Source organism: Zasmidium cellare (assembly GCF_010093935.1).
Source record: "Zasmidium cellare ATCC 36951 unplaced genomic scaffold M409scaffold_37, whole genome shotgun sequence".
Lineage (NCBI taxonomy): Eukaryota > Fungi > Ascomycota > Dothideomycetes > Mycosphaerellales > Mycosphaerellaceae > Zasmidium > Zasmidium cellare.
The window spans coordinates 210,084-233,216 of record NW_022986981.1 but is presented as its reverse complement, the minus strand read 5'-3'; the positions used below and the strand labels follow the sequence as shown (position 1 = coordinate 233,216).

Sequence of the window (23,133 nt, the reverse complement as noted above, 5' to 3'; positions counted from 1 at the left end):
GCAGAGAAAAGCGTTGCTGTGAACATTCCCGCATTTCAGTTGCGCTTCGTCTATCTAATCTATGAAGCTGCAGGCCCGCAACACCCCCTGAGATTGCTGGTCGGACGGCAGGGTACACATCTCTGTAGCAGTAGAGACCCGAACAAGCACGATTGGGTGCGCTGTCTAATAAACCTTCAAGCCTGCAAAATACTCTTCGTAAAGCTTCACCTTCGCGGGATCAGCGACAGTAGCTTGCTCAAACTCATTGCCGACCACTTGAACAGAGGCGTTGGTCCCACAAGCAGGCCAGTGCACAAGACCTGGACCGTTGGGGTTTCCAGTCTTGATGAAATTTACCCAGTAACTATTCATCGTTGCGGCGATCTTGTAGTCATTCGACGCCCAGGGAAGATCAGTGTCGTATAAATTGTTCAGGACGTAATTGATCTCAGATTCGTGGTATGCGCCCTGGGTCTGTCCTGGAGGTGCGTGGTTCCAGAAGTAATTGTACACGGTTTGATTAGATGCGTTCTTCCATAGCTGAGTCCAAAGGTACGTGCCGACTTTAGAACGGTCCGTCCATTGGGAATTGTACGCCCCAGAGGCCGTGATGGAGTTGTTTGCTGGATAGAGGTCCAAGAAACGTTGGATCCATGTGCCATTATATGTCTCGTTCAAGTCGGCGTAATACTCCTCAAGGGTAATGGTCAATCCGTAAGTCGCACCGCTCTCGTCCTTGGTATTTCCTGTCAATACAGGGACTTGATTTGCGGCTCCGTGGACCAGAGAATCATAGTATGTGCTAGGGATGGCGTAATAATCCAGGCAGGCTGTGAATGTCCACTCGCTCGTGCTTCCAAGAGTCGCCAAGCTGGTGACTAGATCTGCATAAGGCAGCGCGCGTGCTTCCGCGATAGTGCTCACGTTGAGGTAGTCGAGAAACTTGATTCCCTGTTCCAGACTTTCCTCGAGACTGATGTAGCCCTCTGCGACGGTGCTGGCCAGGGGGTCGTGAGGGTCACGTACACCGCTTTCAATGATAGCTCCCACTATCAATCCTTCGGTGAGCGGACTATTCACAATATGATATGTTGCAGCGGAGCCCGCAGATTGTCCCATCACGGTAATGTGGTCTGGATCACCTCCGAAATCTGCAATATTTGCACGAATCCACTTCAGCGCCGCGAACTGATCCAACAAGCCCCAGTTCCCGGAGCTATTGTGGCCGGGGCTTGCTGCAAACTCTTGCGAGAGCTGTGGGTGAGACAACCAACCGAACGAGCCAGTGCGGTAGTTGTAGTTGACAAACACAACCCCTTTGTCAGCCATGCCGCCGCCGTTGAATAGAGCATCTGCAGCTGTCGATTCTGCCGGATAGCTCCACATAACAACCGGAAGCTTTGCGCTTGATGAGTTTGCAGCACTCCAGATGTTGAGATTTAAACAATCCTCAGCGATGGTGTAATCGCTTTGACCAGATGTGGCAGCCGGGCAGACGGGTCCCCAATTAGACGCATAGAGCGTGCTGTTCCACCCCACAGCAGGCTGCGGCTCGCGAAAGCGGTTGTTCCCAGCCGTGGTTGCTGCAAATGGGATGCCTTTCCATACCGTGATATCCCGCCAATTGGTCAAGTTACCGGCGGGACTGCTGTTGAATGCCGGGTATCCTTGGACGTCACCATACGCAGTGTGGATAACGGTATCGTAGAGTGCAGCGTTGGTGGCTAGCGGAAGGCTGAGGAGACTCAGAAGTGTCACAAGGCTCGAGAAAGAGGAGGTGGCCATAATGATCCAGGCTGGAAATTGTCGCACAGTGGACCGTCTGAGTGCGATGTATGTTCATGCAAGGTACCCGGCTGGTTATAAAAGACCCAATCTTCCCCAACCTTGACTGTCATATGTGTCGGTGTCAGTTCGGTATGCTCTGACGTGTCTTGGGACGCGGCCTACCTTTAGCGGTAGTTCTTACCTTGGACGGTCTCATGTTGACGAACAGACGTAGCGCAGAGTTCGGCCTCGAAAAAAACTGCCGGAGTCATGGGCAACGCGGCTTGGTTATACAGCCTCTCTGTGCATCGGACGGATGATCGACTGAAGGTTGACAGCGCTTCGACACGTCCCATTTGCTCGAACCCTTGCCTAGCGAACAGAAGTGGATTTCAAAATGTCCTTCCAATGCTCGGAGATGCTGTCGGCCGAACCGAGATGGGCGCAGTGACGAAGGGTTGACACGAATCCTTCATCTACATACGCAGACGCTTGTGCATGAGGCGAAGTCGGCTTTGGCTATAACGCTGGAGCGATCCTTGGTCCGCATCTCTGTCGTTGCGCGCCTCTGCAATTGGTGTTGTTGGTTTCAAGCTCTCAGATAAAGTTTGATATTGGTGGGCCAGCGCCTGTCGGAGAGGTCCCGTTGCTTTCGGTTCGAGCCGGTCGTTCGCGGGGGCGTGGGGGAACCAGGGAAAGCCGGGGAAATTGCGCAAAGAAACGGAGGTAACGGGATGTAGTTTTGTCGAGTCTAGCGAATTGTAGCATATTTAAGCATTAAGGTACTATTTATAATGGGCTAATAGAAGTGGTAATTATTAAATAATAGTACTCTAAGAAAGATTTTAGATAAATATTTCTCTTTATAACTTCTTTTAAAAAATAGTAATTATTTCTTAATTTCTCTTAATATAAGAAACTATTATTACTTTTAAGTGTCTTATTACCAGATGTAGCTACTTACCTAGGTACGTTCTATACCTCTAGGGAATTTGAAAATACCTCTTAGTTAAGTTGGCGCTCTGTGCTCCGTCGGAACGACGGCGTGCCAAAAAGCTTGTCCTGAGCTCGAGCACTTCGACCAGTCGTCATCGCCCAATTTGTCGGCCTGCAACAGCTGAACCTACCATATCCACGATACCGACACTCTGGTTCCAAGCGATTCGGATACCCGGAGACGCGACATGATCACGCGGAGCCGGTGAGATTTTTCGTCTGTGTGGTATCATGTTTCACCGGCCTTTTTGAGGTCTAACGTGGTGCTACGACGCTTGATTGAATATGGCAGACATGGATGGCACGCTGCAGAATACTATGCTGGATGGGGGCGTGGAGGTGGATAGCGAGGTGTGCCACTAGTACGATCTATCCTGAAACCTGGTCAGCTAACGTACAGATCAGTCATTCTCCAGCGACTCTGGCCTTGGATCTGATGTTGGATCTATCGAGAGCACATCACTCGCTTCTTCGATATATGGCTACAGATATGAGAACGGCAGACGATATCATGCCTACCGAGAGGGGGCTTATCTAATGCCCAACGACGCACAAGAACAAGACCGCCTCGATCTGCACCATCATATCTATCGTTTGGGACTGAATGGTGCTTTGCACCGCGCACCTATATCGCCTTACATCAAACGAGCCCTAGACTTCGGCACCGGGACCGGCATCTGGGCCATTGACTTCGCAGACGAGCGACCAAACTGCGATGTGATCGGAAGTGATCTGAGTCCAATCCAACCAGAATGGCTTCCCCCAAATCTAAAGTTCTACGTCGACGACATCGAATCCGACTGGACTTGGGCACCTCACGAAGCCTTCGACTACATCCACGGCCGAGGCATGGGAGGCAGCGTGGCCGACTGGCCCCTTTTATACAGTCGAATCAAGGAGAATCTCAAGCCAGGCGGATGGGTGGAGATGCAGGAGTATGAAGCGTGGATCTCGTCAGAAGATGATCCGGAGTTGACGAAAGCGCCGAATGTCAAACAATGGCAGGAGCTTGTGGATGAGGCGTCTTCGAGGTTTGGGAAGAGGATGAATGTTGCGCATCTTCAGAAACAGTGGATTGAGGAGGCGGGCTTTGACGATGTGACAGACGACATTGTGAAGGTAGATTTCTTTCCCCTGTCCTCACCGGCAGTCGCGCTGACATTCTGTGCAGATTCCCATCGGCCCCTGGGCCAAGCACCGAAAACTCAAGGAAGTTGGCCGCTACCAACGAGAACACATGATCGCCTGCGTCGAAGCCTTCACCCTAGCACCCTTGACCCGTGTGCTAGGCTGGAGCGTTGAAGAAGTCCAAGTTTTGATGGCGGGCATCCGGAACGAGTTCAGCAATCCGAAGATCCATCTTGTGACGGTATTTCATTATGTATACGGCAGGAAGCCGATGAGCTGAGGACGGATAAATGATGGGAGGTGGGCTGTATATGTGAACACGAGGATATCTATTGGGTGGACGGAGGTTGGCCTCGGAAATGGTCTGGGACCTGGAAAGGCGGGATGCTTGCAAAAGCTGTTCTGGATCTAGCATGGAGTTTTGGGTGCTTGCGACATTACAGAAGCAGGGAAATGTCATCACAGAAGGGAGTTTTTGAGAAATGGCTGACACGAGAAGAGGGTGATGTACGAGGCACATATCAAAGAGCAAAGGCTTTTAAATTTCTACTTCGTCATCCAATGTCCTCGTTGTCGAACGCCGCGCCTTACGCCGGACTACAATAGATCGGTCTACGACAGAATCGACTGCAGCTCCTTGGCAACAGCGTCACCGACCTCGCTGGTCTTCGCCGAGCCTCCAATGTCCTTGGTCTTGATGCCCTTCTCGATGACGATGCGAACAGCCTCGTCGACCTTCTTGGCCAGCTCGGGCTGCTGGAGCGAGTACTTCAGCATCATGCCGATGGAGAGAAGCATGGCGACGGGGTTGACGATGCCTTGGCCGCTGATGTCGGGGGCGGAGCCTTTTGTATTGTTAGTTAAGGGCTCTTCAGGGTGGCCATTGAGACGTACCGTGAATTGGCTCATAGATGCCATTGCACTTGCTCTTGCCATCAGGCGAGGCCGTCAAGCTAGCACTTGGCAACAACCCCAGAGAACCAGGGATAACGGATGCCTCGTCACTGATGATATCGCCGAACAGGTTGCTAGTGACGATGACGCCGTTGAGGGCCCGTGGGTTCTTCACCATCAGCATAGCAGCCGAGTCGATGAGGTGGTGACCGATCTTGAGCTGTGGGAACTCCTTCTCCATGACTTCCGTCACAGTCTTCCGCCACAATCTGCTCGTAGCCATCACATTCGCCTTGTCTAGCGACCAGACCGGGGCGGGAGGATCCTCAGCGAGCGCGAGGTATGCAGCTAACCTTGTGACTCGCTCAATCTCCGCTCTCGAGTAAGGCTCTGTGTCCATAGCGAACCCAGATCCATCGTCCTCCGTGCGGTCGCCGAAGTAGATACCTCCAGTAAGTTCACGCACGATGTTGAAGTTGACACCCCTGCAGACCTCCGCCTTGAGGGGCGAAGAGTCCACGAGAGTATCGGAGGCGAAGAAGCATGGTCGCAGGTTGCCGTAGGTCCCCATCTCCTTCCGGAGTTTGAGAATGCCTTGCTCTGGACGGACTTTGCCCGTGCCCCATTTTGGTCCACCGATGGCGCCGAGGATGACTGCGTCGGCTGCTTTTGCGGCTTCGAGAGCTTCGGTGGTGAGTGGCTCGCCGGTTGCGTCGATTGAGGCCTTGGGAATGTCAGATGTGCTGATGAAAGTAAAGGCAAGTGACATACACCGCCGAGGAGATGCTCCTTGATGTTGAACTCGACGTCGGCATTGCTCTTTTGGATCACGTCGAGGACCTGGAATGATTCAGTCAGAAGCTGTTCTTCTTTGAGTCCTTGAGAGTTGACACTTACTTTCAGCGCCTCTGCTGTTACCTGTCGTAGGTCCAAGTGTCAATATCAAACGCTGATCTGAAAGCGAATAGGTCAGACACTCACTTCAGGACCGCAGTGATCACCTGTCGAAGATGTTAGCGAGGTTCCACTGAGCACGCCTTTGCAAAAACTTACCACCAAAGACGACAATATCGTAAGTAGGCATCTTCGTCAATGAAATATTCTGCTTGTTCAACACAAAAAGGTGGCTTGTTGGCCTGATCCAATGTTCAAATTTAGAGCTTGGTGTCTCTCCGGTGACTCCGATGTCGGCCAAGACTTTTGAGACCTCACCTTCAACGGCCATCCCTGTTTTCTTTTCTATCATCACCATCACAACATCTCATCTCTCGATTTATCATCGCCTCAGAAAATGCCTCGCTAACGATGACAAGATACGCAGAGTCTGACAGGACGTCAGCAATTACCCGTAATGGGACTCGCTTGCCGTCTTCGCGGCCGGCTTACCATTGGAAAGGAGCACGACTTCCTGGGTCCATCTGCAAGTCCTGAGAAGAGCAAGGTATCAAAATCTTCGGCAGGCATCATTGGCCAATTCATGATGCTACAGTGCCCACCGAGCGACCTGCATATCCGCACGGCAGATTGCGCTCTAGCTTTCCTTTGTCTTCTCAGACATGCTTGGCATTTCTTTCAGCCCCCTGGACACTGCACTGTAGGACAGGAGACATGCACCAATTCTGTCTTATTCCCTACCCGTTGAAGAAGATATCAAACGTCGACATGCTAACGTTACTTCCCGCCGGTTTGATTCACAATCTCATTCGCTATTCTGTATTTCATACTCTTCATCTACACACATGTTCCTTTACTACGAAGTCTTCCCCCCGATATGGCCAAGAGAGGCCTTGTGGTTCTCAAGCGGCCTCTTTGTTCCCCTCGCCTTAAGGTTCTTGACGAGGCTGCAGGCCAATAACCGCTGCGCATTTACTCGACGACGAGTCACTATACCGACAACGCATTCACCTATACAACGCGTAACGCGCGACGCCCATGATGGATCCTCCAGGCTTTTCAAAGCGACCTCTCAAAAGGCTTCTTGTTGTTCATCACAGATACTATCATCACCAAAACCGAAGAACACAGTCCCGACAAAACAGACCCGCATCTTCCAACATAACCATTACCCAGCAGACTTGACAGCATCGTCATGCAACACAACGCCCTTCCCTCGGACGATCACTTCCCCCAGCGCAACAACTTGCCACGCAACAAATTCCACGGCAGGAAGCCTCGCAAGTCGAGATGCCGTGCCCAGCAGCGTGTGCCTCTTGTCCACCTCGTGAAGCGCGGTCAGGCTGTTGCGGTGGACGTCGAAGGCGTGATACTGCCCAACGAGAAAGGCTCGAATAAAGCTGGCGCAGGGCGTATCTCGGTCGTCGCTGAGGACGGTACCGTCCTACTTGACAAGTTTGGCTACTATCCTCCAGAGAAGCAGGCACGACCTCATCCGCAGCGGCTCAAACTCGGTAGTTCTCTGACCTCCTTCCTGAGAATGGTGCCGAGCCCATGGCGGACGTCTTACAGGAGGTCAAGAGCATTTTCGACGTAAGCGGCTTGATCGTTGGTGATGACATCAGCAAGGAGATGAACTTCCTCCGAGACATTGGCTGGACCAACTACCAGACTCGCAACACCCAGACTGCTGCAGCTTATGCCTGATATCATCCGACAGGGAAGCCAAGTCTCAAGACTCTTACCAAGGAGGTTTTGGGAGAGGACATTCAGACGGAGGAGCACAGCTCTGTCGAGGATGCTCAAGCTACGATGAAGCTCTACCGTCGTGAGCGCGCCTCGATCGATCAGGCACAGGCCACGGTTCTTCCAGCAGCAGCTACTTCTACCTCAACCACCTCTGCTATGGCTGCTCCCTCAGGTGCCATTACTACTGCCGCCACTACAACGGCTGCCACGGCCGCTCCTTCCGTGACATCCTATGCCGCTATGGTCTCTCTCGGTGTTGCTTCAACAACGACTGCTACGACCGCATCAACTTCGACCGCTGTTTCGTCAGACACCTCCGATGATGGCTATTCCTCAATTCAAAGCACCGCAACTTCTACTCAAGCTACTTCCATGTCGACCGGCAATGCCGCTACGTCTATGCCGGTCCAGTATCAGCCTGCATTGCCTGATCTTCCAGGATTTGGCGGAGGCAGATCATTCAACAAGAGGACGTCCCGTTACACCTAGTGGACTTCACAACATGACACGTTTCCATCGCAACGGCTTTTCATACGACTCTTGATTTTTGTCCCCGATGAGACGGTTGATGCTCAGGGACTTCGGCGTTTTTGATTTTCTTGGAGATGGATTATGGCTGGGTAGGTAGAACGAAACTTGTATTATGACAGAATGTATCTCTCCACCTTTCTTTGTGATTCTCTACATTGATCGACGCCACATCCACTGACTAGTTATAGGACTCGAAAGATACTCGAACATGCGAAGAGCATACTCGATGCCACTGGTGTCATTGTCGGCCACGCCATCACGACCAAGTTTTTCGGCCGACTCTGACATTACTCTCCACGACGAGAGGTATTCTTCCTTCTGAAGGTCGAATCTGCTCTACCTGGAGGCTATGGATCTCGGCCCTCGCGCTTTGATTTGTGCCCCCTTTGTTAGTCCATTCGTCGGTCTTTCGTTCTTCAAGATTGCAAATTATGGCCAAGGCAATCTTTGTTCTCTTCCCCTGAAGCAGCCTTTGTGTCCCTCATCGAAACGCCATTTGCAAGGTGGAGGTCATTAAATGCTACACTCTCATTGGAAGAGTTGCTGGGCTAACAACGAATCATCTATACAACGAGTCGCCTACCATGGAGCGACAACAAAATATAAGATGCTCCCTTGAAGGGTTCTTCGAAACTCCGAGCTACGCAATACACATCAGCCTACGGAGCATAGATCTCGTGCAGTGTTTCAAGTGCTTCGCGAAGCCTTAACGAACAGCAACATCCTTCAGCATGCCTGTCAACACCGTGCCATACAAGGACCATCACCGGGTTAACAAGCCACAGCGCCGCGCTTGGCGGATTCGGGCCAAGCAGCGCGAACCCATCCTGAACACACTAAAGCCTGGCAAGGCTGTGGCAGTCGACTGCGAGGGCATCGAACTACTCAAGAAGGATGGCCACGACCTTTCTGGGAAGAAGAAGAAGGGTCTTGGTCAAGTGTCAGTCGTAGACGAGGACGGAAATCTGCTCTACGATACCTTTGCTTACCACCCGGAGAACGTTAAATGGAAGCTTCCTCCGAAGTGGTTAAACTTGGGGGTCAAGATGGGCGACGTTCAGCCTGAGAACGGAGCTCAGCCTTTGGAGAAGGTCTTTAGCGACTTGAAAAGCATCTTCGATGCCAGCGGTCTGATCATAGGTCACGGCCTCGACAACGAGTTCTCCTACCTACGGGGCATCGACTTCACTGTCTACGAACTCCGCGACACACAGAGAGCCAGTGTCTACCAACGGTACGCCAAAAGCACTGTTACAGGACCATCGCTCAAGAGCCTGAGCGTTGCTGTCCTGAGCAGGACGATCCAGGAGACGTCTCATTCGGCTGCTGAAGATGCCAGGGCGACCATGGAGCTCTATCTTCACGAACGCGAGTCCATGGATCACGAGCAGGCTGGCGTGAAGTTCGGCGCTGACCGTGTTGACCAATCTGATCCGGACCCGGACCAGTTGGATCTTTATAACGAGCTGATGGGGTTTGGGCCGGATACCACTTACAGTGCTTTTATGACAGCTGGTTCATCCAGTTCGTCGGCTGTCGCGTCGTCCTCAGCCGTACCTGATGGCGACAATGGCGAAGACTCTGCACAAACCGCCGCGCCCAAAGCTCCTACTACAACTGACGCGGCTTCCACTGCGGCTACTATGTCCACAGTCACCACCAGAAGCATGACGAGTACTCCCGCGCCCGTCCAATACCGACCTGCATTGCCAGATATCCCTAGGCTGAGGAATGGCAAGACCTTCGACAAGAATACCTCTCGCTACAACTAAAGGCTCTTTCGACAACGTCTTACACGTCGCTCCGGTGGGAGGGTCTCGCAAAGGTTCCGCTCAAGAAATTGCGCAAAGCTGCTCTGAACAGAGATATTCAGAAGAAGTCTCATTCGGCTGTTGAGGACATCCCGGCCACCATGGAGGCATACCAACTCGACCGTGACGCTATTAATCGGGAACAAATTGGTATGAAATTCGGTGCAAAGGCTTCAGCGAACGCTGTACCATCATCGACTGCATCAGCACCCTCCTCAAACCCACATTGTACGCACTGAACACACCAACACTTGAAGACATCGACACACTCATAGCACAAACAATCGAAAAACGCGGTTTTGGAGGATTTCTGTTTTGCCCCCGATGAGACTGTTGATGCTCAGGGGCTTGGCGTTTTGGGAGTTTTCGGATTTCAGGAAAAGGGGCAAGCAGCAAATGGGCTGCTGCAATACAACAGCATAGGATCGAACGAAGTTTGTATTAATACGAACATGACTCTCATTGTTTTTCACTGCTCTGTCTCATTCAATCTCTGACACTGACTGTGAGCAGTACAGCATTATTATTCATTGAGTAAACGTTCTAGGCTGAGAAAAGTGCGAGCGACAACTTTGAGCGACAATGCAACAACAATGAGTGTGCCTTCGTCAACAGCGACCTGCGGTTCAATGGTTCTCCCAATTGGCGCAAACAACGCTGACGGCTACAGCTTGCAACTCAGGGGCTGTGGCGTCGTAGAAGCCTTAGTGAATGAAGGAACGGCTTTGACTACGGGAGCTTGGAGGAAGGCGTAGGGAAGGTGGACTGCTACTTGACCAGTTGTGAATACCTTGAGAAGAGGATAGCCCGACCCAAAGTTGTTGTTTCCTGCACTTGCAACAATCACTTTCCAAACCTCGACAACCCCATTTTCGACCCGTGACACACGAAGAACGATGTCGCGCCAATCACTCAGTCTGCGCCCTCTGGTTGCAAATGACAGTGCGACTGCACTGATCGAGAGATCACCACAACCCAGTTCGAGTCTTGATCCAGAATACCTCCGCCAGCAAGCGCGCTGGATCCGCGACACCCTCGACCCGCAAGTCGCTCAAGATGGACCCGACGCTCTTCACTCCGACGAGACGCTCACACTCGACGAACTCCTCCGCAAGATCCTCGACTCACACATCACCCTCGAAGACATCCGATACAGTCGAATGCACCTCGCGATTACTGAAATCGCAGGACGGGCGACTCGATGGCCGAAGAAGCTGATTGACAAATGCGATGCGATCACTGAGATCTGGGAGAGCAAGTATGGGCCTTTGAACAAGATGGGGACGCCGCTGTACGAGTCTGGTGGGAGATTGTTTGGCATTTGCAAGCCTGAGGATTTGAGTAAGGAGAAGTTGCTTGTGAAGTGGTTGAAGCAGCCGGGTTCGAAGCTGAGTCCGGCTGTTGCGAGGAGGGCCGGAGATCTTGGGTTTACGCCCGGAGAGTGAGTATGTTCGAGTGATCTTGATCTTTTCTCAAACGCTAAAGACTATGTCAGCTGGTGGATCAGCCCTTTGTTCGCTCACCGGGCAGGCATCATCGACAGCGGTAATTCAGATGGCGGCGTAGTATCTGATCACCTAGGCGCCTATGCAGTCGTGTTGACAGACCAAGACGAAATTTCTGGCTCTGATCCTGAGACGTGCCAATATCGAGCGAGGGATCGCGATCCAGGTCGATATCGTCTGACAGCAGGCACTCCAGGATCTCGCCATCCCATTCGAATTCTGAGAAGCCATTCTTTGCACAGCTTTTGGAAGCCGAAGGCTGGGCTCAGATATGACGGGTTGTGCGTATATCCGAAACGAGCCATCAAGAACCCTTATCACTATAAGAGTTGAGGCCTTGGCTAAACCTTGAGTACTGCAGGCACAAAGTCATGGGCTGGACAATCAAGACAGACCCCAAGACCTCCGAGACCGTATTCCTCATCACCTTCAAACGACTTCCCAACGAAGTGAGCATGGACACGGTCCTCAGTCGACCTTTCACAGACGAAGTCGAAGACTATACGGAGTACAAGCGTCTTCGCCACGTGCATCGTGAGAAGCAGAAAGAGTCCTCAGCGCCCGGGTTGCAGTTCTCGGCAGATGGATCACTCGATATCTATCAGGACGAGACGGCACAGAGCCCATTCCAGGAAGCGTTCACAGACCAAATGCCCGATGAGTTTGCTCCAAAAGCGAAGGGAATAACGGAGGTATCGCCAAATCAGAAGAGATAGGTCTGTTGCCGCGTGACGGTTGACGGGAGATATCTCGGGACGTGCTTTCAAGACGCGAGTGGATGCAGACTTGGCTATTCTCGTGTATAGATAGGGTCGTGCTCGCATAAGCTCTCACCGCTTCGGTGTCTATTGTCGCAAAATGGATGCATCTCATGATTGTCCAAGATGGCCAGACGGCTTGGATATTGGCATGTCGCCATATCGCAGGAGCAGTAGGCATTCGACAAGGTGATCGCCAAATGCACTTCGGTCCGATAGGGGGTTGCTTCTTCTGATCATCGCCTGATTTGTGTCGTTCATTGCTCCCGGACCTTGATGTTGTTATGTACAGGACGAGATGCAGAAGTCATATCCCGGGCGGCTATTGACATCGGCAAGCAGAAACAAGGTTCCCGAACCGAGGGCCAAGCCCGCACGCCCCCAAAGAAGGTCCGTTTCGCTGCAGCGGAGTGGAGTTGCCGAAAGGCACGGCTCAAATCACAACCCAACCTCAACCTCAGCTGCGTCTTGCCCCCAGAGCATGTGATGAAGAAGTTTTGCGCCGCTCCACTCGACGCCCTTTGACTGGAGTTGAGCTGCTTCTCCGTGTGGAGTTGAGGGTGGAGTCTTTGGAGTTGCACCATGGGGGAACCGGGGCCATCGACTGCGACCTCGACGCGATGGCACCGCGGCGAGCGATAGTAAGTGTACCGTGCTGGATGTTGAAGTATATTTTATAATGCCCTTCCCATCGTATTCCTCCCTATCTCTCACTCTACTTGCTTTTGAATCCAGCCCTTTTGAATTCAGCCAAGATGAGCGCTCACGGTCCACCCAGCGAACGTATCTCCAACGAGGAGCCAAACATGGACAAGCAGGCCACTGAGTTCCTCGACGAGATCGAAGCGGCTCAAGATGCTGGTAAGCCCAGCAGGGCACTTGAGGCTCCTCCTCTGGTCAGAGACATGAGCCCGGCCGATCGAGAGCGACTCGAGAAGAAGCTCGTTCGGAAGATCGATTTCAGACTGCTGCCACCAGTCATTATCATGTACATCATGAATTATCTCGACAGAGTGCGTACGAGCCTGCTACCATGGAATTGAAGATGGCTAACGATCGATAGAATAACATCGCCACAGCACGACTCGCTGGTACTCCTGGTCTGGAAGAGGATCTCAACATGACGGACTCCCAATACGAAACATGTGTCTCGATTCTTTTCGTCGGCTACATCTTGATGCAGATTCCGTCAAACCTCTTCCTGAACAAGATCGGCAAACCAGCCATCTATCTGCCCGCTTGCATGGTGGTCTGGGGTTTCATCAGTCTCGCAACCGCTCTTGCGAAGAATTTCGCTGGCCTCGTGTCCATTCGGTTCTTCCTCGGTTTTGTTGAAGCGGCGTACTTTCCAGGTGGGTTGATGTATTGAAGATCTTGTGAGGTGAAAGTACTGACCTGGCGTAGGCTGCCTCTTCTACCTCTCTTGCTGGTATACCCGTAAAGAGTTGGCTTTCAGATCGGCTGTCCTGTACTCTGGATCTTTGATCTCTGGCGCTTTCGCTGGCCTGATAGCAGCAGGCATCACCAGTGGCATGGACCGAAAGTTGGGCTTGCCCGCCTGGAAATGGTAAGTCCGAAGTAGTCAATCGTCCAGAGCTGCTCTAACGATCGCACTAGGCTCTTCATCATTGAGGGAGCCGTCACGGTAGTCATTGCTGTCATATGTCTCTTCATTATGCCCAATTTTCCGAGAACAACTCCATGGCTCAGCGAAGAGGAGCGCCAGCTTGCCGTATGGCGCCTGCAAGAAGACATCGGTGTCGATGACTGGACTAGCAGCGAGGAGCAATCGTTCTGGCACGGTATGATTCTGGCTTTCAAAGACATCAAGGTCTGGATCCTCATGATCTGTCTCTTGGGCATTGTCTCTGCGGCTTCAGTCACGAACTTCTTCCCGTCTGTGGTGCAGAGTCTGGGCTACAGCAACTTGATCTCACTGCTCTTGACTGCACCCCCTTACGTCCTGGCTGTTTTCACAGCGTTCGGAAACGCCATCCATGCGGACAAGACTGGAGAGCGGTTCCTGCACATTAGCATTCCGCTATTGGTGGGAATGGCTTCATTCATCCTTGCGGCCGCTACCACGGGTACTGCACCTCGCTACGTTGCTATGATGCTCATGGTGAGTTACTCAGATGCCATTATGACTATACCCAGTTGACTGACTTCATATTAGGTCCCCAGCATTTACGCAGGTTACGTCATCGTACTGGCATGGATCTCCAACACCATCCCACGACCTCCAGCAAAACGTGCAGCAGCACTCGCCGCGATTAACGCCGTCTCGAACGCATCATCCATCTACGCCTCGTACATGTACGGCGGTGCCCCTCGATACATCGTCGCATTCTCAGTCAACTGCGCTACGCTCTTCTTGGCCATCGTCATGGCCGCAGTCCTCAGAATCTTGCTAGTTCGCTTGAACAAGAAGCTCGATCGTGGCGAGCCTGTCGATGGAGCCATCTCCGGTGCATCCGTTGGCGAAGGCGATGCCATGAGAAAGGGCTTCCGATTCCTCGTTTAGAAATAGACTAGCACCGCATGAGCAGGGGCTTCGCGATGAAAGATGTTGATAGAATAGAGATCATGCCACTAACGAGGTACGAAATTAGAAAGGTTTCAATTGTTGAACTCTTCGCGCATCTCAAGATCATCGTTGTTTGGTGAGATAGAGGTGGGAGGTAACACGTGAAGACATGGAACAGATGAACGCATGCTGACATGTCTTGATGGTAATGATCGTCAGTGACCTGGACACCGCTGGCTGTCTTGGTTCTCAGGAACGAGGCGGGTGAAGATGGCAGTGAACGGGCTCGTGTTGGATGTACTGGATCCCAGATCTCTCGCGAAAGCTGTTCGACTCTTGCCTTGCACAAACACTTGGCCGGCTGGTAGAAGCCGCCGAATCAGAGATCCATCGCAGTTACGTTCGATCCGAACTCCAGAAAGGTTCGCAGATCTCGCTCCCAGGCAGCATCGTTCTTTGGGCCCGCCGAACTCCGTCTCGGTCTTTCTTAGTCTTGCCGTCGTGCAGACATCCCTCACGAACATCGGGCAGCCAGAGAATGGATAGCCCACGTGCATAACGTTGGCAGCGTTCCTGCCTAGGTGGAGCCAAGTCGATCATGTTTGAAGTGTTCTTGTGCGTCTAGCGGAGAGGTGCATCCGGTGAGACGTGCTGGGTTCTTTTGCTCGATCGAAGACTCTGAAACGTCGTCATGCCTGGGGACCGTGCGCCTGTGTGTGATCTGCACGTGGGAGAAGCCTGGTGGGAGGAAGTCCGTCTGACGGTGCGGTGGGGATCGGAGGTATTTATGCAAGCGAAGACGGCGTCGATGGAGTTGGATAAGATTAGTGAGGTTCTTCGTATAGAATGGTTTGAAAGGGGTGGTGTTTCTAAAAGTGGCGTCTATAAGGCTGGTCACTGGATCTGAGTTGAACTCTATCCGAACCTCAGACACATCTCATCTCCGTGCGTCGCGTGGCAGAGCTCAGACCGAACGTCTTCTGCATGGATAGCATTGCCGAAAAGCGGATCGAATGTTCTTCTGCCATGTTTTGTCGGTCTAGTCAGGCCTATGTAGACGATGGTACCTGGAGTCTGTTCCTGAAGACTGGTATCAGCTGTGTAAGTCCACGCGAGCAGTTCCCACCACAAACCATGGTGCTCTTGCTCAATAAGAAGATACCAAGACGATGATGCTGTCAGGATTGCCAAATGAAGGACGCGGAGGGTGGACTGACCTTGACATCAATCCGCCGGCTCCGTCGACTCAACTGGCTCTCCAAAAGATATAAAGATGGCCAGCAGAGCCACTCTGTCGACCTCTCATCCAGCAACGACTCGACAGTCTACAAGGCCATTCAATCAATCAGCTTCACCGGAAACCACTTCTTCGCTTCGCTCAACAACGCGTTTGACCCTTCGCCAACATGCAGTTCAAGTTCATCGCTGCCGCCCTCGCCTCTCTCGCTGCCACCAGCGTTATTGCAAACCCACTGCCATACCCTGAGGTGCGTGGATCGTGAACAAACTGCAGAGAAAGACTCACTGACAGCAAATAGGCAGCTCAGGGCGCTGAGATCATGGCTCGTGCCGAGCAGGCTGAGCAAGCTCAGCAAGCTCAGCAGGCCCAACAGGTAAAGCAAGGAAAGCAATTCTTTGGTGGTCCAGGCGGCCTTGGAAACAACTGGGGACAGCCTGGATTCGGCAACCAGAACGGATTGACCGCATTCGGTGAGTATTGGACAACCGCCAAAGTGAGAATTTTCTTCGCTAACTTCTGGCTAGGCTTCGGTGGCGGCGGTGTCAGCCTCCAAGGCAATGGCTTCAATGGCAACGGTGGCTGTCCTCCGCAGCTCCAGTGCTGGCAATGCAATGGCTTCAACCAGGGCTGGGGAGGAGGCCAGTGCGGCTGGGTAAGTGCTCTCAACTCATCGAGTAGCAAGAAGAGAAGGTACTGACGTGCCATCTTAGGGTCAATTCCAGGGCTGCCCTTGCTGGTAAGCCCCTGAAAGCAATACGGACGAGGCGAACAGGATTGGCAACAGTGTTTCCGGTTGAAGCGGCGATAATGTCTACAAGCCTGGTGAGCCCATTCGTGTTCCTTGTTGGAAACTTGTTGGCGAAGATTGAGCAGAAGACGATTTGACGAGGAATGGTCTAATGCCAGAAAAATTGAGGTGTTTGGGTGTTTTATGGGGCAGCGTCTTATAAAAGAGAAAAGAAAGTAGGGAGTATTCAGTAGGGTAGTCATCCAACCTGGTTGCCTTGCATGGCTCTTGAAATTGAATAACTTTCTTTTCTTGCGAATTGCTCTCAATGAACCTGTCAATGTCCTCGTCGGAACACATGGAATCATCATCCCTTCAATCCCAAGAGCGGCCGTCCTCTTCGTCGCAATTCGGAGTAATTAAACAGCTTGCGAGTCGTCGGGATGTAGGTGCCATCTTGATGAGACTGTTGTTGAATTGAAGCATTGAATTGATGGAGGTGTCGTGGTCGTCAGGTGAGGTCGCATGAAAAGCTCGGACCAGGCCGAGGGTAGCAACAGCCGGGGCGGAACAAGCGCGTAAGGTAAACAAATCGACCGGTGCTGCAGGGATCTTCTCTCCCAAGAACACACTTTTGGCAGAACTTCTACCACGGGACATGTTCACACCACAGTCGTCATCCTGACAGAAATTCTGCTATGGCATCGCCTTCGACCTTCAGATTTCCCGCGCGGGAATCGAGTGCACTGCAAGCCCTGTCGCCCGAGCGCGTCAACACCCGCCAAATATCTACCGCTTCGACCATGACGTCTAAGAGCTCCTACGCAGAGCCCGAGGCCACCGAGAATGCGTCGCCAAAGGGATCGCCATTTCGCAAGGCAAAGCAGCTATCCAGATTCAGTCCCACCAAAGCATCGCTACCAACATCGCCGTCATTGCCCGAATTCAGAAGCCATGTGCGGACCAACAGCGACGTCCAAGGCCTGGTTAAGCGCTTTGAGCATTTGGACGTTCGCGACCGGGATGCTGAGATTGCGGAGAGGAGCAAGAAGCATGAGCTTGAGTTGCGACGCGCGCAGATTGCGCGAGAAGAGGCTGAGAGCGATGTGAAGAGGATGCGAGAGGAGATACGGCGGTTGAAGCGGGAAGGCGATGAGGGTCGCGATAGGGAGAGGAAGGTCATAAAGAGGCTGGAGGTTGTCTCGGTACGGTGGAGAACTGAAACATGACGAGCTATGCTAATGTCTTCGCAGGAGGAGTTCACCACCTTCAAAGACTCACATGCGTCGCAATCTTCAGTCTACGAGAAGGAAGTGCGGCGAGCCAGGAAAGAAGCGTTCAAATCCTCGTCTGAGATCCTGAAGCTGAAAGAGGAACTGAAGTCTGCGCGCAGTACTCTGAACGTCGCACAGTCGAACCTTGATATGGAGAAGCGAAAGATACAGGTGCGCGAACAGCAGACCTTTGATGCGCAGTACCAGCTGGTGGCAGTCCAAGAAGAGCTCGAGAAATTACAGGCGCGGATGAAGATCGTGGAAGAGGAGAAGGAGGCGCTGAAGACAAGCCTGAAGGAGGAAGAGGTCGCTCGCATAGCAGCAGAGGGCTTGATCGCACTCCCTGGCGGGAATCAAGACGACGATTTGCTGAGCTCGCCTAAGAGACGGTCTCCGGCCAAGAGACAGCCTTCTCCATGGTCAGATGACAAGGAGAATGTCGGCGTGGTCACGAAGAAGATGCTCGAGCTGAAGCACCTTGAGGAGCAGTTGGAGATGGAGAGGATCAAGAGGGAGCATGCGGAAGAACTAGCAGACTTCTTGCGCACGGAATGCCGATTTCAATGCTGCAATTGCCGATCGACCCAGCCAGGCCACAACGATACACTGAGCATCTCAAATGCTTTTACGGAAGCGATGGAGAACATCAGGAAGAGCATGCGCGATGTTCTCTGCCAACCTCTTCGTGTGGACAGCGCAGACGTTGCCATGGATGAGAGCAAGACTGAGATCATCACACGAGTGGAAAATGACGAGGATGTGGATATGGAGCATACGCCTGAAGAAGCCGCCAGAGAGGAAGCAGACCATAGCTTTGCGATGATCGATGAGCCACAGCCATCAGAACCGACCGCACTGCCAGAAGCAGAGACACCAAAGGCGCCACATCCGACCCCAGTTGACCCTGAGCTTGAAGCAGAAGAAGACGTCCCCGAAGTTGGCTCGACAACAAAAGTCCCGCTGGCCCCATCGAGCCCTGAGACACCAGCTGCAGCACAACCTCCTACGCCTTTCCATCAACAGCGATCCGTTCGAACCATCACTCACACAACTACGATACCCATGCATTTCACACCGGTCAAGCCTTCATCGACTTGTGCCATCGAAGATGCAGAACTCATCCCCCCGACTCCAAACCCCCTATCCCCACGAGACCGATCTGGATCAGCTCCCACGTTCGACCGAGCAGCCGCGCTGGCAGCTATAGCATACCGACGAGGTCGTGCGAAGTCCATCGCCAACGGCCACGTCACCCCACGAAAGCAGATGATTGAAGGAGTGAGTATCAAGGAGAGGAGAGACATCAGTGCACCGGCGCTTGGTCAGCAGAAGACGGGTGGTGCTAATCATGTGAAGGGCGCGGCTACTGTTGGCCGTGGTGTGGCTTCTGCGAAGAGGTTGGCTTGAAAGACTTGTATAGGGGCGTGATTTGGACATTAGGGAGACTGGAGTGGGCATTGTGAGTTTATCAGCGCAGGCGCAAAGGCATGGAGTTAGAGATAGTGTTGAGGGCTTTTCGTGTATATTCTGTTCACTTGGCCCGGAAGTCGCTCCTGCCTTCACCTGTGTTTGCTGCGACTCACTAGTGTCTTAGCGCGTCACTAGCGCGACGGCCACGTGCGTTGTAAAGTCGACTTCACTTCTTTCCACTCCTGCTTCATCCAGACACCAAACACCATCTCCGAACGCAACGAGCCACTTCCAAGATGGTGACCAAGCGGCAGCTGACGACAGTGCCCACGGACACCACCAACCCCTCCGAGGACTTGCAAGCGATGTACGTCGCTGCTCCTACCATGCATACTTCCTCGAGATACTGACAGGTAAGCAGCTCGGACAGGAACTCCACAGAATCACCACTGCTCAATCTCCAACCTGAGATCCGGAACCGAATCTTCCTCTACGCTCTCGGCAACAGCACCATCCATCTATGGACTGATCCCAAGACACATCAACAGCGATATACCGTTTGTTCCGCGAAGAAATGCACTGAGGGGCTGCTTGAGCATGTAACAAAAGCTAAGCGGCCCTTCTATTCAACATTTCGAAAGTATTCGTACCCATGCAACGACAAGGAGCCGATCCGGCTGCCCCTTCAGCTTCTGCAAACTTGTCGCCAGGTCTATGAAGAGGCGGCTCTGATCCCGTTCTCTACCAATCGCTTTCAAGTCGGGGATGAAGCCTTCAGGGAGTTTGCATATCGGATCATGGCTTTTCAGAAGAGAGCAATCAAGAGCTTGAGTTTGCTCCTGGGTTTAGCATGGGGCTCTATCGAGAAGCATGTAGCCATGGGCTTCAGAAACCTTCAAGAGCTCAAAGTGGTTGTGCTCCATGGCATACAACCGCAGACGCACAGAGGGAAGATCGAATGCTTCGCAGGGCTCCCACTACTGGAATTCTCCATGCGAGAGTTCCGAGCCAGAATTGGCGAAGTACAGTCCAACGATCACGTTGCTATACGCTCATATCTGTTGGAGAAATGGCACACGGACAGAAAGGTGAAACATGCAAAGCAACAGAAAGAGAAGCTGATGGCACAGTCGTTCAAGGAGAAGTATGAGACGCTCAAGAAGAAAGACGACGAAGGACTGCGCCGAGCTGTGAGCGATGGTGGCGAGGGATCTGCGCGTGCTTTGCGGCGACTGAAGCGTAAGCGAGGCGACGACGATGGGAGCTAGGCGATGCGTGGCGCTGGTTTAGCTTTCGATTCCTGTGCTACAACGTGTGATCGGGGCTGGCTGAAGACTAATGAGATGCATTGGAGCTGCGCGACGCGGCTGAACATGATCAGAGAACATGATATTGCACCGGATGGCTGAATGATGGCGAGAGGACGAATGAGAATGGCTGCAGCAAGACTTCGACGACTATGGTACATGTTAGCGTCGAGGTGTAACACAATTGGAAGTTTCTCGGACCATTACTGGTCGTTCGCTCTCGTCTCTGTTTGTAATCTACTCAACATGGACAACATTTCCCGCTTCATCCATCTCCACCTTGACCTTCCTCGTCGACGCCTTCCTCGGATTCTTCGCCTCAAAAATCTCGCTCAGCTCCTCCAAAGTCTTGCCTGCAGTTTCCACGAAAAAGAAGTAAATGACCACCAGCTCAACAATGATCCAAGCAATGTAGACAAGATACAGCTTCCAGCCGATCTTCTTAATACCAACGCTGATACCGTATGTGTTGACGACCATAGCGACATTCAAGAACAAGAAGTTCAGACCACTCCCCTTAGCTCGTGTCCGGTTCTCGAGACATTCAACCGGATAAAGCGTCTGAAGTGGCGTCCAGCCCCAAGCGAAGAATATCCCAAAGAGGTAGATACTGACGATAGTCCCGTATGCGAGGTTGTCGTTCTTCTCAGACTCCGCCGTGAAAGCAGTCAGGAGACAGTAACAGAACAGGCCGCCGGTGAGTCCAGCGAGAAGCATCGTCCTTCTGCCGAGGCGGTCGAGGAGAGTTGCTCCGTACACGGCGCCGATCATGCTGAAGATTGGGTTGATGGCGTTGATGAGGAGTTGCGTGGAGGTGTTGGTTATGCCGGCGTTTTCGATCATTTGGGGCATGAAGTAGCTGACGACTGGACGAGATATTATTGGCAGGTTGATGAGGGAAGGGGATGGGGATGGGTACCGTTGTTGCCGGACCATTGGCCGAAGAAGGCCATTGCGATGACCATGAAGAGACGGTAGCGTGCTGCGGGTGTGTGGACGAGTTCCTGGATGGGTGTTAGCTTTCTGTGAATTCTGTGTGCTCAGAGGTGATGTACTCTGAAGTCCCACCACGGGTTGTCGTCACGGCTTGCAGCCATGTCTGCGGTGATTTCATGTATTTGCAAAGTCACAATGGGTGCGTTGGCGTCGCCGTCACCGTGGTATTTGGCAAGGATTGCAGCGGCTTCTTCTCGACGATCTTTCATGATCAACCAGCGTGGTGATTCGGGGAAGAATAGGACGAGACACATCTGATAAAACTGTCAGCAACACGTCTTTACGAATGTCTTGTCGTCTTAACGGAGTACACATACAACGACACTGGGCAAGGCACATTGAACCAATGTGGGAGTCCGCCATGCCCAGGAAGATTCGGGAAAGTGCAGGTCCGTGCCATAAGTAGTCCATCCAGCTAAAATGTTTCCAAGCCACCAGAAGTTGTTGTACATTCCAGCCATTGTGCCTCTGTAAGCCGGATGAGCCAGCTCGACGGTGTATGCTGGCCCAGCAGCAGAGGCAATGTTGGCGCCAAAGCCAAGCACGAACCGACCTCCAATGAATTGGCCCATACTGTTCGCAGACGTCTGGATGGCAGTACCGACTAGGACCAGAAGGCACCCGACAAAGATGCACATCCTTCGACCGTATCCGTCAGCGAAGAAGCCACAGAACGGGAAGGCAGCGATCTGTCCGCAGTTGTAGATAATGAAGATGATTCCAGTCGTACTGCCGGCGCCGTCCAGACCGAAAGTCTTCTGGTAGCTTGATATGGCGTTGATCGAGCCCATCAGACTGCTGTCGAACCCGTTCATTGTCGAGACCAGGTATCCGACGCCCATGAGGCAGTACAGCTGTGTCATGTTCTTGCTCCATAACGAAGGCTTCTGCGCATTCACGGCCGCCGTCAAGGCCACAGAGGCGACCTGTGCCTCCTTAACCGCCGGGCCTTTGACCTGGTCGTCGATGACATGCTCAGTGCCTATGGCCTCTTTGAAATCTTTCTCGTTGGCGGACGCCATGATGATCGACGCACCGGAGGGCTGTTCTCAAAATAAAAAGATCGAGGCCCGGGAGTCGCGGACACGAGTTGAAACAAGGAGCACTCACACACTTGGGGCTTCCTAGGATCAAGACGAGGATGTTGGAACTCTATATCATCGTCGTCACACAGACTTCGCTTAACCCCAGGTGGTCGATAGCCACGGGTTCCCCAACTCCTCCACACTCGCGTGGTTTTCGACTCCCTGCAACGTACGCTGCTGTCGACGCTGTGTTTGGTCGCTTGGCTCACATGGGCACGAGACCTCAATGCTGCCGAGGATGCTAGCCGGTCCTTGGCCGTCAGTACCAAGGCGTGCCGGAAGAATTGGTTGGACAAGTGCGAGGCTTGGATGCTTCAAAATGTCGACTTCTTCGCTTTAATGTCATCCGAAGCAATTAAGCAAGCCTGAAGCACGAGAGTCCGGAAGAGAACGTTTCTGGAGGGGATCCAAGCTGGGAACTGGCTGTCAGTCCAGACTCTGATGTCCCCTGTCTCGTAGTTCGGCGGACACCGCCAATGCCTGTCCTGACGGCGACGCCAACGCAGGCGAGATCTGGGGTGCGGAGAATGACATGCGGATGGTCTGGTCGCG

The 23,133-nt window shown here is 52.7% G+C and overlaps 9 protein-coding genes across 9 annotated transcripts; 6 read left to right on the top strand and 3 right to left on the bottom strand.

The window, feature by feature from the left end:
• Positions 1 to 165: 165 nt before the first annotated feature.
• M409DRAFT_37456 (uncharacterized protein) lies at positions 166 to 1,767 on the bottom strand (the record flags this gene model as incomplete). The annotated part of the gene is made up of 1 exon (XM_033810734.1): positions 166 to 1,767. The coding sequence occupies one exon, from the start codon at positions 1,765 to 1,767 to the stop codon at positions 166 to 168; it is 1,602 nt and encodes a 533-aa protein (XP_033663014.1).
• Positions 1,768 to 3,039: 1,272 nt separating this feature from the next.
• M409DRAFT_69336 (uncharacterized protein) lies at positions 3,040 to 4,153 on the top strand (the record flags this gene model as incomplete). Its single annotated transcript, XM_033818243.1, has 3 exons — positions 3,040 to 3,096; positions 3,151 to 3,864; positions 3,917 to 4,153. 3 exons carry the CDS (start codon positions 3,040 to 3,042, stop codon positions 4,151 to 4,153), a joined length of 1,008 nt encoding a protein of 335 aa, XP_033663013.1.
• Positions 4,154 to 4,485: 332 nt separating this feature from the next.
• On the bottom strand, positions 4,486 to 5,851 carry M409DRAFT_27505 (uncharacterized protein; the record flags this gene model as incomplete). Its single annotated transcript, XM_033808603.1, has 6 exons — positions 4,486 to 4,718; positions 4,768 to 5,491; positions 5,539 to 5,607; positions 5,665 to 5,685; positions 5,749 to 5,768; positions 5,821 to 5,851. 6 exons carry the CDS (start codon positions 5,849 to 5,851, stop codon positions 4,486 to 4,488), a joined length of 1,098 nt encoding a protein of 365 aa, XP_033663012.1.
• Positions 5,852 to 10,648: 4,797 nt separating this feature from the next.
• On the top strand, positions 10,649 to 11,973 carry M409DRAFT_27502 (uncharacterized protein; the record flags this gene model as incomplete). Its single annotated transcript, XM_033808602.1, has 3 exons — positions 10,649 to 11,193; positions 11,248 to 11,538; positions 11,619 to 11,973. The coding sequence occupies 3 exons, from the start codon at positions 10,649 to 10,651 to the stop codon at positions 11,971 to 11,973; spliced, it is 1,191 nt and encodes a 396-aa protein (XP_033663011.1).
• A 797-nt stretch (positions 11,974 to 12,770) lies between these two features.
• M409DRAFT_69333 (uncharacterized protein) lies at positions 12,771 to 14,539 on the top strand (the record flags this gene model as incomplete). The annotated part of the gene is made up of 5 exons (XM_033818242.1): positions 12,771 to 13,028; positions 13,079 to 13,367; positions 13,420 to 13,582; positions 13,633 to 14,137; positions 14,192 to 14,539. The coding sequence occupies 5 exons, from the start codon at positions 12,771 to 12,773 to the stop codon at positions 14,537 to 14,539; spliced, it is 1,563 nt and encodes a 520-aa protein (XP_033663010.1).
• Positions 14,540 to 15,948: 1,409 nt separating this feature from the next.
• Positions 15,949 to 16,522, top strand: M409DRAFT_58560 (uncharacterized protein; the record flags this gene model as incomplete). The annotated part of the gene is made up of 4 exons (XM_033813943.1): positions 15,949 to 16,029; positions 16,081 to 16,252; positions 16,307 to 16,434; positions 16,493 to 16,522. 4 exons carry the CDS (start codon positions 15,949 to 15,951, stop codon positions 16,520 to 16,522), a joined length of 411 nt encoding a protein of 136 aa, XP_033663009.1.
• Positions 16,523 to 17,207: 685 nt separating this feature from the next.
• Positions 17,208 to 19,190, top strand: M409DRAFT_27499 (uncharacterized protein; the record flags this gene model as incomplete). The annotated part of the gene is made up of 2 exons (XM_033808601.1): positions 17,208 to 17,714; positions 17,763 to 19,190. 2 exons carry the CDS (start codon positions 17,208 to 17,210, stop codon positions 19,188 to 19,190), a joined length of 1,935 nt encoding a protein of 644 aa, XP_033663008.1.
• Positions 19,191 to 19,489: 299 nt separating this feature from the next.
• On the top strand, positions 19,490 to 20,461 carry M409DRAFT_27498 (uncharacterized protein; the record flags this gene model as incomplete). Its single annotated transcript, XM_033808600.1, has 2 exons — positions 19,490 to 19,560; positions 19,615 to 20,461. 2 exons carry the CDS (start codon positions 19,490 to 19,492, stop codon positions 20,459 to 20,461), a joined length of 918 nt encoding a protein of 305 aa, XP_033663007.1.
• Positions 20,462 to 20,737: 276 nt separating this feature from the next.
• M409DRAFT_69331 (uncharacterized protein) lies at positions 20,738 to 22,518 on the bottom strand (the record flags this gene model as incomplete). The annotated part of the gene is made up of 4 exons (XM_033818241.1): positions 20,738 to 21,366; positions 21,420 to 21,504; positions 21,556 to 21,750; positions 21,814 to 22,518. The coding sequence occupies 4 exons, from the start codon at positions 22,516 to 22,518 to the stop codon at positions 20,738 to 20,740; spliced, it is 1,614 nt and encodes a 537-aa protein (XP_033663006.1).
• Between the last annotated feature and the right edge of the window lie 615 nt (positions 22,519 to 23,133).